The sequence below is a fragment of the Lynx canadensis genome, chromosome B3 (assembly GCF_007474595.2).
Source record: "Lynx canadensis isolate LIC74 chromosome B3, mLynCan4.pri.v2, whole genome shotgun sequence".
In the NCBI taxonomy this organism is placed as follows: domain Eukaryota; kingdom Metazoa; phylum Chordata; class Mammalia; order Carnivora; family Felidae; genus Lynx; species Lynx canadensis.
This window is the reverse complement of record NC_044308.2, coordinates 83,948,451-83,961,494: the sequence shown is the minus strand read 5'-3', so window position 1 is coordinate 83,961,494 and position 13,044 is coordinate 83,948,451. Positions and strand designations below refer to the sequence as shown.

At 37.6% G+C, this 13,044-nt stretch overlaps 1 protein-coding gene across 2 annotated transcripts in view; it reads left to right on the top strand.

Annotated features, from left to right (window-relative positions):
* The window catches only part of SNX6 (sorting nexin 6), a 63,482-nt gene that overhangs the window by 30,558 nt on the left and 19,880 nt on the right, over positions 1-13,044 (top strand). For both annotated transcript variants that reach the window (XM_030318923.1, XM_030318922.1), the window contains 3 exons: positions 778-873; positions 2,576-2,681; positions 12,013-12,088. In XM_030318923.1, the coding sequence (XP_030174783.1) occupies positions 778-873; positions 2,576-2,681; positions 12,013-12,088 (278 nt within the window). The remainder of the gene's footprint in view (positions 1-777; positions 874-2,575; positions 2,682-12,012; positions 12,089-13,044) is intronic.

Below are 13,044 nucleotides of genomic sequence, written 5' to 3'. Positions count from 1 at the left end.
TCTGTGGGGGTTTGGTGGTGAGTACAAAGGTAAATTGAACCAGATTGTTGGAAGTCTTGAATACCATGCCTAGGGGATTGACTTTTATTCTCTGAACATTGTGAAACTCTATAAAGTTATTGAGTAGAGAGGAGATGCTCAAAATTTAATTTTGGAAGTCCTCATCAGAATGGATTGGATTGAAGAAATGAGAGATGTTAACTAGTAATCCAATGTGGTAGTTAAGCAAGAAATAATGAGGATTTTTACTAGGACAGTGAGAAAGGAAAGGGACAAATTTCAGACATTTGATGGTAGAATTTGAGCTTTGAGAGACAAAAAGAAGTTGTAGATTATTTCAAGATTTTTAATGAGTGGTATGGGGTTTTAGGGAACATGTGGGAATCTGAGAGATTGGTTGGATGGAGGGACCATGAAGGAGGGACCATGAATAGGGAGAACCAAGAAAAGGAAAGTTTTGGAGATTAGATTATAATGAATACTGCTTTAGTCTAATGTGAGGTTAGCAGAATTTCCATTTATAAGGATATGATCTAGGCAAATGGAAATAGAATCTAAGATTCAGGAAAGAGCTTAGTGGTAGTGATCATGATTTGTGAATCATTTATATAATGGTGAGCATTGAAACCATGGTAGTAGATAAGGAAATTAGATGGGCTATTCCTTTATGAGACACCCTGGTGCACCAAGTGGTAAATAATAATGAAAGAGGCATTACTTTCCATATGTAATCTAAAAAAGAAAAAAATTGCCAACTTAAGTTTACCTTTCTTTCAGCTGAGTGTGAGAGGAAAAAATAAAAAAGAGAAACTTGAAGATTTCTTTAAAAACATGGTTAAATCAGCAGATGGAGTAATTGTTTCGGGAGTAAAGGTAAGATTTTATTTGATTAACAGAGGTATTGGTTTAAGAATCCACTTATTTTAAGAAGATAGAGATTTCAGATGTGCAGGTGACCATTGGAGTAAAAGAGAAGTTTGAATAGTAGAATGCTTAGGCCTGGGCCCCCTGCCCTGGAATCCACTCTTTAGAGCCCTTCCTTCTCCCAACGGGCGAGAGTTCTGCAGTCCAAGGGGATTTGCCCACCTGGAGCACATACCCCTTCCTTCCAAACTAGACCATGCTTGAAGTATCTGGAACCCGGTATTTCTTTGCCCAAATCTAATGCCAAGTCTTCCTCTTCTGTGGGTAATCAAGGGTGACCATGGGTCAGCTGGGGAAAGGGAAGGCACAGGGGAGGTCAGTGTGCAGAATGGAGTGTCCTGTTACATACATCTGAGGTTTCTTTAGGTGCCTTACAGAGCTGCAGGGTGGGGCACGAAGCGGGGCTCCATTTGTACATTTGCCCTTGGTCTTACAAATGTTAGGGGCAGACTTGGGTTCAGATCTGGAGTTAGAAGAGCTTCTTTGAGGTTTTAGTCTTGTCTTGGGGTGCCTGGCTCAGGTAGAGCATGAGGCTCTTGATCTCGGGGTCATGAATTCAAGCTCCACATTGGGCATAGAGCTTACTTAAATAAATAAATAAAAATAAAATTTAGGGGCACCTGGGTGGCTCAGTTGATTAAACATCCGATTTCGGCTCAGGTCACGATCTCACGGTTTGTGAGTTCAAGCCTGACATCGGGCTCTGTGCTGACAGCTTGGAGCCTGGAGCCTGCTTCAGATTCTGTATCTCCCTCTGTCTCTGCCCTTTCCCCGTTAGTGCTCTCTTTCTCTCAAAAATAAAATAAAATACATTTAAAAAAATAAATAAAGATTAAAAAAATTTTTAATATATAAATAAATAACACCTAAGTATTACATTATGAAACAAACACTAAGAAAGAGATAAATGATGCAGCTTTGTCATCATTACCTGTTTTTATAGATACATCTACAGTAAAACTTAGGTGGAAAGTACTATTCATTTGATTTATACTTTGGTTTTCAGAGATGGGTCACTTGGTATGTTGACATTGCATATGCCGTGGCTACTTTCTAATAAGAACCCTGCTTCCTTCCATTTAATGCTGTGTATTGAGTATGATTAGTAGTAACTAATATTTTTTGAACATTTACAGTGTGGTATTTGGTAGCACATACTTTATTTAATCTTCAGTCCTACAAGTTGGATGGTTTATCCCATTTTAACAGTCAAGGAAAGTGGTACATATGTATTACAAATTTTAAAGGACATTTTGTCAGCACTGATTCTTCCTTGTGTTCTGTTGATGTGGGTCTTATATCATTTCAACTGCTGCGTTTTCAAAAACTGATTGCTATTTTAGAAAGGAGGAAAGTATTTTTATTTTTTATTTTTTAATTTTTTTAAGTTTATTTATTTATTTTGAGAGAGAGAGAATGAGCAAAGGAGGGACAGAGGGAGGCGGGGACCGAGGATCCAAAGCAGGCTCTGAGCTGACAGAAGAGAGCCTGATGTGGGGCTCTGAAGTTACTGATGAAATCAGTAGAACATCTGATTATTAGAGGGTAGCTGTGCTGTTTTACTGGTTTTTTGTATTATAATGGTGAAGTGATTTATGTATTACACTAAAGCAAATAAGTGAAAAAATTACATTTTCTTTTGATCCCATAGGACGTAGATGATTTCTTTGAGCATGAACGAACATTTCTTTTAGAATATCATAACCGAGTTAAGGATGCATCTGCTAAATCTGATAGGATGACAAGATCCCACAAAAGTAAGGTTTTTTTCTCTGTGGCTAAAGCTTACCTTTTTTTAATGGAATAATTATAAAGTTGTTATTTTATTTACAGTTTGTAAAAGTCTTGATATAGAACAGTGGTTCTCAAACTTTGGTCTGTGAAGCCTTGACCCTAGGGCTCTTTTTATTTTTAGCAAGTCTGTGAGGTAAAAACTATTTTCATAATAATCCATGATGCTTTTTGTATTTTTCACCATGTTGATATTTACACTGATAATGCAAAAGCCATGGTGGATAAAATTACTGATGCCTTAGCACAGACCAGGGCAGTAGCACCAAATTATGCTAATAGTCACTGTATTCTTTCTACAGTGCATTTGCAGTTAGAACAGATTTTTCAATTAAGGATGTCCTTGATGAAGCAGTAAAAATTATTAATTAATAAATCGCTTCCCTTGGGTTCACATTTTTTAATATCTGAATGATGGGAGGTATGTGTAAAGCACTTTGATTACATATGGTGGTTCTCTCTAGAAAAGCATTTTAGTGATTGAGTTGCAACTAAACTAGTTGCTTTTTTCATAAAACCCCATTTTTACTTGAGAGAACAGTGGACAAATGATGATTATTCATAGTTGAGTATTTGGTAGACATTTTCTTAAAAATAAGTGACCCTGTCACTTTAAGGAAAACAACTGACAGTATTTGTTGACAATGATAAAAGTCAAGCTTTCCAGCAATAAGTAGAATTTTGGAAAACTTGTATCCATCCCCATGAGCTTGGTTCCCAATAATTAAAGACTGGTCTGAGGGAGGAGATTGATGGGAATATGTGAATTTTTGATACTGTTTATGTATACTGAAGTGCATCAACATTTGGAAGGTCTGCATCATTCATTGAACCGATATTTTCTAAATGATCAAATACATGATGTTACAAAATCACATATGTAAAAGATTCATTCAAAGTTCAAGATAGGCTAATGGGGTTTTTTAACATCTTTATTGAGGTAAAAATTGATATCAGTAAGCTGTAGTATTCAGAGTATACAATTTGATAAGTTTTGACATATGTGTAAAATCATCACTACAGCCAAGATAATTAATATATCTATCACCTCCACAAGTTTCCTTATAGCCCTCTGTAATCCCTCCTTCTCACCCTGTCCCCAGGAAACCACCGATCTGCTTTTTGTCTCTGTAGATTAGTTTGCATTTTCTAGAATTTTATATAAATGGAATCATACTATATGTACTCTTTATTATTTGGCTTTGAAATTCAACAAAATTATTTTGAGATTCATTCATGTTGTGTGTATCGAGAGGTTATTCCTTTTTATTGCTGAGTATTATTCTATTGTATGGATATATCACAGTTGTTCATCCATTCAGCTATTGGTGGACATTTGGGTTGTTGTTAGCTTTTGGCTGTTATAAATAAAGCTGATGTGAACCATCTATATGTAAGTCTTTGTATGGACATGTGCTTCCGTTGCTCTTGGGTAATACCTGAAAGAGTGACCAGGTCATGCGGTAAGTGTATAATTAACTTTTTAAAAACTTTGGAAAAAACTGCCACTTTTTTCCCAAAATGATTGTACCATTTTATATTCCTACCAGCTGTACATGAGCATTCCAGTTGCTCCACATCTTTTCCAACAAGGATACTCATTCTTTTTCATTTCGGGCATTCTCATAAGTCAGTAATGTCTCTGTGTAGTTTTAATTTTTAATTTGCATTTCCCTAATGACTAATGATGTTGAACATCCCTTCTTACATAAATCTTCTAGCTTTTTTCTTCTTTACCAAAGTTGTTTTTGGCCCCTCTAGGTTCTTTACATTTTCATATGGATTTTATTTTTTTATTTAAATTTTACTTAGTTAATATACAGTGCAACATTGGTTTCAGGAGTAGAATTTAGTGATTCATTACTTACAATACTCCGTGTTTGTCACAAGTGCCCTCCTTAATTTCCATCACCCATCTAGCCCATGTCTTACCCACCTCCCTCTGTCTACTCTCTATCGTTTGTTCTCTATTGTTAAAAGTCTCTTGTGGTTTGTTTCCCTCTCTTTTCTTCCCCTTCCTTTCCCATATGTTCATCTGTTTTGTTTCTTAAATTCCACATATGAGTGAAATCGTGTGGGATTTGTCTTCTTCTGATTGACTTATTTCAATTCATATCGATTTTAGAATTAGCTTGTCACTTTCTACACAAATGCTGTCTGGGATTTTGGGGTTGTGTAGAATCTGTAGGTCAGTTTGGGGAAGATTGACATCTTAACCATATTGACTCTTCTGATACGTAAATATAGTATATCTCTCCATTTAGTTTGGTCTTCCTTATAATTCTCTCAGCAATGTTTTTTAACTTATATTGTACAGGTCTTATACACCGTTTTTTTTTTTAATTTAATTTTTTATTTTTTTAAATTTACATCCTAGTTAGTTAGCATATAGTGCAACAACAATTTCAGGAGTAGATTCCTTAATGCCCCTTACGCATTTAGCCCATCCCCCCTCCCTTCAGTTACCTTCTATTTGTTCTCCATATTTAAGAGTCTCTCATGTTTTGTCCCCCTCCCTGTTTTTATTTTATTTTTGCTTCCCTTCCCTTGTGTTCATCGGTTCTGTCTTAAAGTCCTCATATGAGTAAAGTCATATGATATTTGTCTTTCTCTGACTAATTTCGCTTTAATACCATCTAGTTCCATCCACATAGTTGCAAATGGCAAGATTTCATTCTTTTTGATTGCCAAGTAATACTCCATTGTGTATATATACCACATCTTCTTCATTCATCCATTGATGGACATTTGGGCTCTTTCCATACTTTGGCTATTGTTGATAGTGCTGCTATAAACATTGGGGTGCATGTGCCTCTCTGAAGCAGCATACCTGTATCCCTTGGATAAATACTTAGTAGTGCAATTGCTGGGTCATAGGATAGTTCTATTTTTAATTTTTTGAGGAACCTCCATGCTGTTTTCCAGAGTGGCTGCACCAGTTTGCATTCCCACCAGCAGTGCAAAAGAGATCCTCTTTCTCCGCGTCCTGGCCAACATCTGTTGTTGCCTGAGTTGTTCATCTTAGCCATTCTTGACTGGTGTGAGGTGGTATCTCATTGTGGTTTTAATTTGTATCTCCCTGATGATGAGTGATGTTGAACATTTTTTCATGTGTCGGTTGGCTATCTGGATGTCTTCTTTGGAGAAGTGTCTATTCATGTCTTTTACCCATTTCTTCACTGGATTATTTGTTTTCTGGGTGTTGAGTTTGATAAGTTCTTTGTAGATTTTGGATACTAACCCTTTATCTGATATGTCGTTTACAAATATCTTCTCCCATTCTGTCGGTTGCCTTTTAGTTTTGCTGATTGTTTCCTTTGCTGTGCAGAAGCTTTTTATTTTGTTGAGGTCCCAATAGTTCATTTTTGCTTTTGTTTCCCTTGCCCCTGGAGATGCGTTGAGTAAGAGGTTGCTGCAGCCAAGATCAAAGAGGTTATTGCCTGCTTTCTCCTCGAGGATGTTGATGGCTTGTCTTACATTTAGGTCTTTCATCCATTTTGAGTTTATTTTTGTGTATGGTATAAGAAAGTGGTCCAGGTTCATTTTTCTGCATGTTACTGTCCAGTTTTCCCAGCATCACTTGCTGAAGAGACTGTCTTTATTCCATCAGATATACTTTCCTGCTTTGTCAAAGATTAGTTGGCCATATGTTTGTGGGTCCATTCTGGGTTCTCTGTTCTGTTCCATTGATCTGAGTGTCTGTTTTTGTGCCAATACCATACTATCTTGATGATTACAGCTTTGTAATACAGCTTGAAGTCCGAGGATCTTATACACCTTTAGTTGAATTGATCCCTAATTATTTTTTGATGCTATCATAAATGATGTGTTTTTTACATTTCAGTTTCTAGTTCTTTGCTAATATATAGAAATACAGTGTTTTCTGTATTGATCTTGTATCTTGCAATATTACTAAATAAACTCACTTATTAGTTCCAGTAACTATTTTGTAGATTCCTTATGATTTTCTACATAGATGATCATCTGCCAATAAAAACAATTACACTTGTTTCCAATTTAGATTCCATTTATTTCTTGTCTTGGCCCCGTTGTACTGAAGCTATACCTATAGCTCCAGTGCAGTGTGGATGGAAGTGGTGAGAATAGGCATCTTTGCCTTGTTCCTTAGCTTATGGGGAAGGCATTCATTCTTAAACCATTAATTATGGTGTTTGGTGTAGGTTTTTCCTAGATGCTTTTTATCAGGGTGAAAAAATTGTCTTATAAATTTATCTGAGAGGTTGTGTTTTTTTAAATCAGGAATGAGCGTTGGATTCTTTTCATATGCTCTTTTTGCAGCTGCAGTGTTCAGATAATCCCATTTTTTCCTTTTAGTCTATTATGTATTGATTGATTTTCAAATGTTAAACCAACTTTATGATCTTGGGATTAATATCACTTATTTATACCAATGGAGTTTAATGTAATAGAGCTTAGAAAGTTTATTGATATGATTTTAGATTCCCCACTGCAACTATTTTTTTTAATATGAAATTTATTGTCAAATTGGTTTCCATACAACACCCCGTGCTCATCCCAACAGGTGCCCTCCTCAATGCCCATCACCCTCTTTCCCCTCCCTCCCACCCCCCCATCAACCCTCAGTTTATTCTCAGTTTTTAAGAGTCTCTCATGGTTTGCCTCCTTCCCTCTCTGTAACTTTTTTTTTCCTCTTCCCCTCCCCCATGGTCTTCTGTTAGGTTTCTCAGGATCCACATAAGAGTGAAAATGTATGGTATCGTCTTTCTCTGTATGACTTATTTCACTTAGCATATCACTCTCCAGTTCCATCCATGTCATTACAACTAACTCTTAAAGAAACTACTACTTGTTGAGTTTTGGGGTGGTATCAAAGAAGAATATCCACGGGGCGCCTGGATGGCTCAGTCGGTTGAGTGTCCGACTTCGGCTCAGGTCATGATCTCGCAGTTGACGAGTTCGAGCCCCGCGTCGGGCTCTGTGCTGACAGCTCAGAGCCTGGAGCCTGCTTTGGATTCTGTGTCTCCCTCTCTCTCTGTACCTCCGCTGCTATACTCTGTCTGTCTGTCTCTCTCTCAAAAATAAATATAACCATTAAAAAATATTTTTTTTAAAAAGAATATCCACAATTATCTGAAAATAAAGCTACATATCTGTTTGAGACTGCATTTTCTCCACATATTTGAACAAAAGCAGTGTATTATAATACTACGATTGAATGCAGAAGCAGGTAAGAGAATGCAGCTGTCTTCTATTAAGATAAAGACACAAAAAATTTGCAAAAATGTAATAGTGTCACTCTGCTCACTAATTTAAAAATACATATATTTATTTTTCATTTGAAATATTACTTAACTATGATTTTAATACTTTTAATCATTTTGCTTTACTTAAAAAACATACAGTACATATTGATAGACATAACCCCCATAAACATAATTATTTAGGATCCTCAATAATTTCTAAGAATGTAAAGGAGTCCTTAGACCAAAAAGTTTGAGAACCTCTGTTATAGAGACAGTTCAGCTGGTACCTAGAAATAAGAACCTCTGTTTTGGAGTACTGTTACATGCTGTAACAGAAAGGAAATAAAGTCTCTGGCTTGATACCTTCTATTCTTGTGTCATTCTTTGGAGAAGGCTAAGAGTTATTTTTATATTTTATTCTATTTTTGTAACTTATAGATTTCTTCTAAGGAAGTAGTTATTTATATTTGCTTGTTCAGTACTTAAGAACTATAAAGTGTGGGAAGCTTGAATTCCTTCCTAGATTTATTACCAATTTGCTCTAGAGCATTGGGCAAGTCACATAATTGATTGGTATTATACTGGTTCCCTTGTTTATAAAATGACATTAAGATGAGTTATCTCACACGTTTTACTCCTCTGTTAAGAGAAACTTTGTCCTAGTCTGTCCTCTCCCTGTCCCTCCATCAAGACCTGCACTTACTGCCTCTACACACCCAGAGTCACATAGTGCACCCTGTGGGGCTCCAGCAGTACCCTATTTGCTTTCCTGGGGACCCCCATACTCCACCAACTGGACCAGGCTGGAGCCCACAGGCCTCGCCTGTACCCCCTCAAGAAAGAAAAACTTTGTAAATATGAAATGGTATATATACTAGTGTTAGTTGTAATAATTAGGAGTATCCTTAAGTTTATTTTTGATTATTTAAAATGGAATCCTATTAGGGGTGCCTGGCTGGCTCAGTCAGTAGAATATGCGACTCTTGATCTCAGGGTTGTAGGTTTGAGCCCCACATTGAATGAAGAGATTACTTAAAAATAAAATCCTTTAAAAAATTAAAATAAAATAGAATCCTACTATACTTTAAAAATTGTTGGGGCGCCTGGGTGGCGCAGTCGGTTGGGCGTCCGACTTCAGCCAGGTCACGATCTCGCGGTCCGTGAGTTCGAGCCCCGCGTCGGGCTCTGGGCTGATGGCTCAGAGCCTGGAGCCTGTTTCCGATTCTGTGTCTCCCTCTCTCTCTGCCCCTCCCTCGTTCATGCTCTGTCTCTCTCTGTCCCAAAAATAAATAAACGTTGAAAAAAAAAATTTTAAAAATTGTTTTAAAGTTATTTAGCTCAGGGGCACCTTGCTGGCTGTCAGTAGAGCATACGACTCTTTTTTTGTTGTTTTTTTAAGAGAGAGAGAGAACACCAGAGGGGGAGAGTGGCAGAGAGAGAGAGAGAGAGAGAGAGAGAATGAATATGAATGAATTCTAAGCAGACTTCATGCTTGACCTGAGAGAGAGAGAGAGAGAGAGAGAGAGAGAGAGAATATGAATGAATTCTAAGCAGACTTCATGCTTGACCTGAGCCGAAATCAAGAGTGTAATACTCAGTTGACTGAGCCACCCAGGCACCCCTGAGTCTATGACTCTTAATCTCAGGGTAATGAGTTCAAGCCCCATGTTGGGCGTGGATCTGCATAGGATAGGATAGGATAGGATAGGATAGGATAGGTTAGGATAGGGTAAATAAAATTAAGTAAAAAATAAAATAGTTTATAAACATTGGCCTGTTTGCCAACCATAATGTTAGGCATTGGTAATTTCAAGATGAAGAAAATATAGTCTTTGCCCTTCAGGAATTAATAATTTTGCAGAAATTTTGCAGAAATCTGAAAAGCAGAAAATTACAGTGTATTGTAGTCAGTCCTTTAATAGAGGTATATATTTGTGCTATGGAAACATAAAGAACTATAAAGGTAGAGAGTCATCTGTTAAGATAACATAATTCTTATTTATTCTATTTGGCCAAATGAAACAGTATTTGTAGAAGAGATGATGTCGAATCTATTTTACAAAATTATAATTATTACATAATTATAAAATTATAAAGTAAAAACTTTTTTCACAACGCATGAACTTAACTAGCCTGGACTATGAAAAACTAAGCTTTTCAGCCTCACTGTGATGTATATACAATCAAGGCAGTTTGCTTATTTTCTGTGATCGTATAATGATGTAATAGCCGAAAAGGGTAGTGTTCTCAGAGCCAGATACTAGGAGACAGGAATTTCTTGCTCTAAAAAATAATCTCAGGGGGCGCCTGGGTGGCTCAGTTGGTTAAGTGTCCGACTTAGGCTCAGGACAAGATCTCATGGTTTGTGAGTTCGAGCCCCGCGTGTGGGCTCTGTGCTGTCAGTTCAGAGCCTGGAGCCTGCTTTGGATTCTGTGTCTCCCTCTCACTCTCTGCCCCTCCCCTGCTCGTTCTCTCTCTCTCAAAATTAAATATTAAAAATAATAATAAATAATTTCAGGGTCATTTTAAGTATAAAATATTACTGTATGTGATATTGGACACAAATCATTTTTGATACCTGCCTTGATAAACCAACCTTTATGTGATTTTTTAACTTAAAATTTTAGGTTAATAGTGAAAAGTCTCACATATAGAAGTTCCTATTCAGAGTCCAAAATTTGTATTCTAAGTATCTTTATGAAAGATACCAGAATAGATCTGTTTCTGAATAACAGTAAGTAAATAGTCACCAAATTTCAGCCTTATCTGTTGAATATAACTTTGTACAACATATAAAGTATAATGTAAGGATTACTGTTTTGTTAAAGAATAAACACACTAAAACCTTATAAACATACTACTGAGGATAAGTGGAAATTTCCATACAAAGTACACATCTTGGATTTCATTAATAATAGCAAACATTTATATAGTACTATATTCACTGTGTGCCAGATATATAGTAACATTGATTAACTCACTTAATCCAAGTAATTTTATAAGACTGGTACCATTATTATCCCCATTTCCAGATGAAGAAAGCAAGGCATTCACAAGTTAAGTGATAAACTCAAGGTCATATAGCTGGTAAATTGGGTCCCAGGACCATGAGCTCAACCATTGCACTGTACTATCCTTTTTCTGAAACAAGTAATGTTTTTTCAACAAGTTGTCCTGGGGGTGAGTGCTAGGAATAGGAAGAGTATTGTGCTAAAGTTGAATACTTTGCTCCCTAGCACCTAAGGGTAATGGTGCTACCACCATTCATGTAGCTTCCCAAGCTCCATAATTTTTCTTCCTACCTCAGGTCTCCTGTTTGTAATCCTACCTATTAGGATTTCCTAATTGTAAATCCTACCTATTAGGTTTCCTAAATATCTTCCAGCCTTGTTGTTCCTCTCTGCTGTCAGTATTTTCGCTACTTTGATCCTAACAATCAGTATTGGACCCAAAAATTTCCTAGTTGGTTGCTCTGCCTTCTGTGTCTCTCCACTTCTAGTCTTTATTCCAGGCAGTGGTTGATTTTACCACTACTGTTATTTTTAAATGTTTAATAACACCCATTCTTATAAGATCAAATCCAAACTTTATCATGGCATCCAAAAACCCATTTTCCCTCCAAGATACCTCTAATTTATTTTTCCATCTTCAACTCCTTCCACTCCCCTCTGTATCCTTGTAGTGCCTTCTTTCTAGAAGGCTGTCTGAATATACTGTGTTCTTTTATGTCTTACTAGCCTATATCCATGCTCTGCCCTTCATTCAGAATGCTCTCCCCTCTTTTGTCTGGTAAAGATTTTTCTTATCCTGCAAGTTCTGACTCACTCGGTAGTGTCTATAAATCCTTCCCTAACTTACTCAGGTTTCCCCTGCTCCCAAAGTAGTTTTTACCTACTTCTGATAGAATATTCTGATATAATATTCCATCAAATTATATTATAGTTATTGTCATTTCCTTCACCAGACTTGGAATATCTCATACTGTATACACATTTGTTTAGCAGGTGAATGCTCAATAAGTATTTTTGAATCAATGAACAAATATATGAAATTCTAACAATCTTTTCCATAGGTGCTGCAGATGATTACAATAGGATTGGTTCTTCGCTATATGCTTTAGGAACTCAGGATTCTACAGATATATGCAAGTAAGGATTCTGATTTAAAACATTAAATAAAACACAGGGCGCCTGGGTGGCTCAGTTGGTTAGGCGTCTGACTTTGGCTCAGGTCATGATCTCATGGTTTGTGAGTTCGAGCCCTGCATTGGGCTCTGTGCTGACAGCTCAGAGTCTGGAGCCTGCTTTGGATTCTATGTCTCCCTCTCTCTCTGCTCCTCCCCTGCTCACACTCTGTCTCTCTCTCAAAAATAAACATTAAAAAGGGGCGCCTGGGTGGCGCAGTCGGTTAAGCGTCCGACTTCAGCCAGGTCACGCTCTCGCGGTCCGTGAGTTCGAGCCCCGCGTCGGGCTCTGGGCTGATGGCTCAGAGCCTGGAGCCTGCTTCCGATTCTGTGTCTCCCTCTCTCTCTGCCCCTCCCCCGTTCATGCTCTGTCTCTCTCTGTCCCAAAAATAAATAAACGTTGAAAAAAAAATTTAAAAAAAAAAAAATAAAAAAAATAAACATTAAAAAGGGGGCGCCTGGGTGGCGCAGTCGGTTAAGCGTCCGACTTCAGCCAGGTCACGATCTCGCGGTCCGGGAGTTCGAGCCCCGCGTCAGGCTCTGGGCTGATGGCTCAGAGCCTGGAGCCTGTTTCCGATTCTGTGTCTCCCTCTCTCTCTGCCCCTCCCCCGTTCATGCTCTGTCTCTCTCTGTCCCAAAAATAAATAAACGTTGAAAAAAAAAAATTAAAAAAAAAATAAACATTAAAAAAAAAAGTTTTAAAACATTAAATAAAACAGAAAAATTTTGGGGCGCCTGGGTGGCGCAGTCGGTTAAGCGTCCGACTTCAGCCAGGTCACGATCTCGCGGTCTGTGAGTTCGAGCCCCGCGTCAGGCTCTGGGCTGATGGCTCAGAGCCTGGAGCCTGTTTCCGATTCTGTGTCTCCTTCTCTCTCTGCCCCTCCCCCGTTCATGCTCTGTCTCTCTCTGACCCAAAAATAA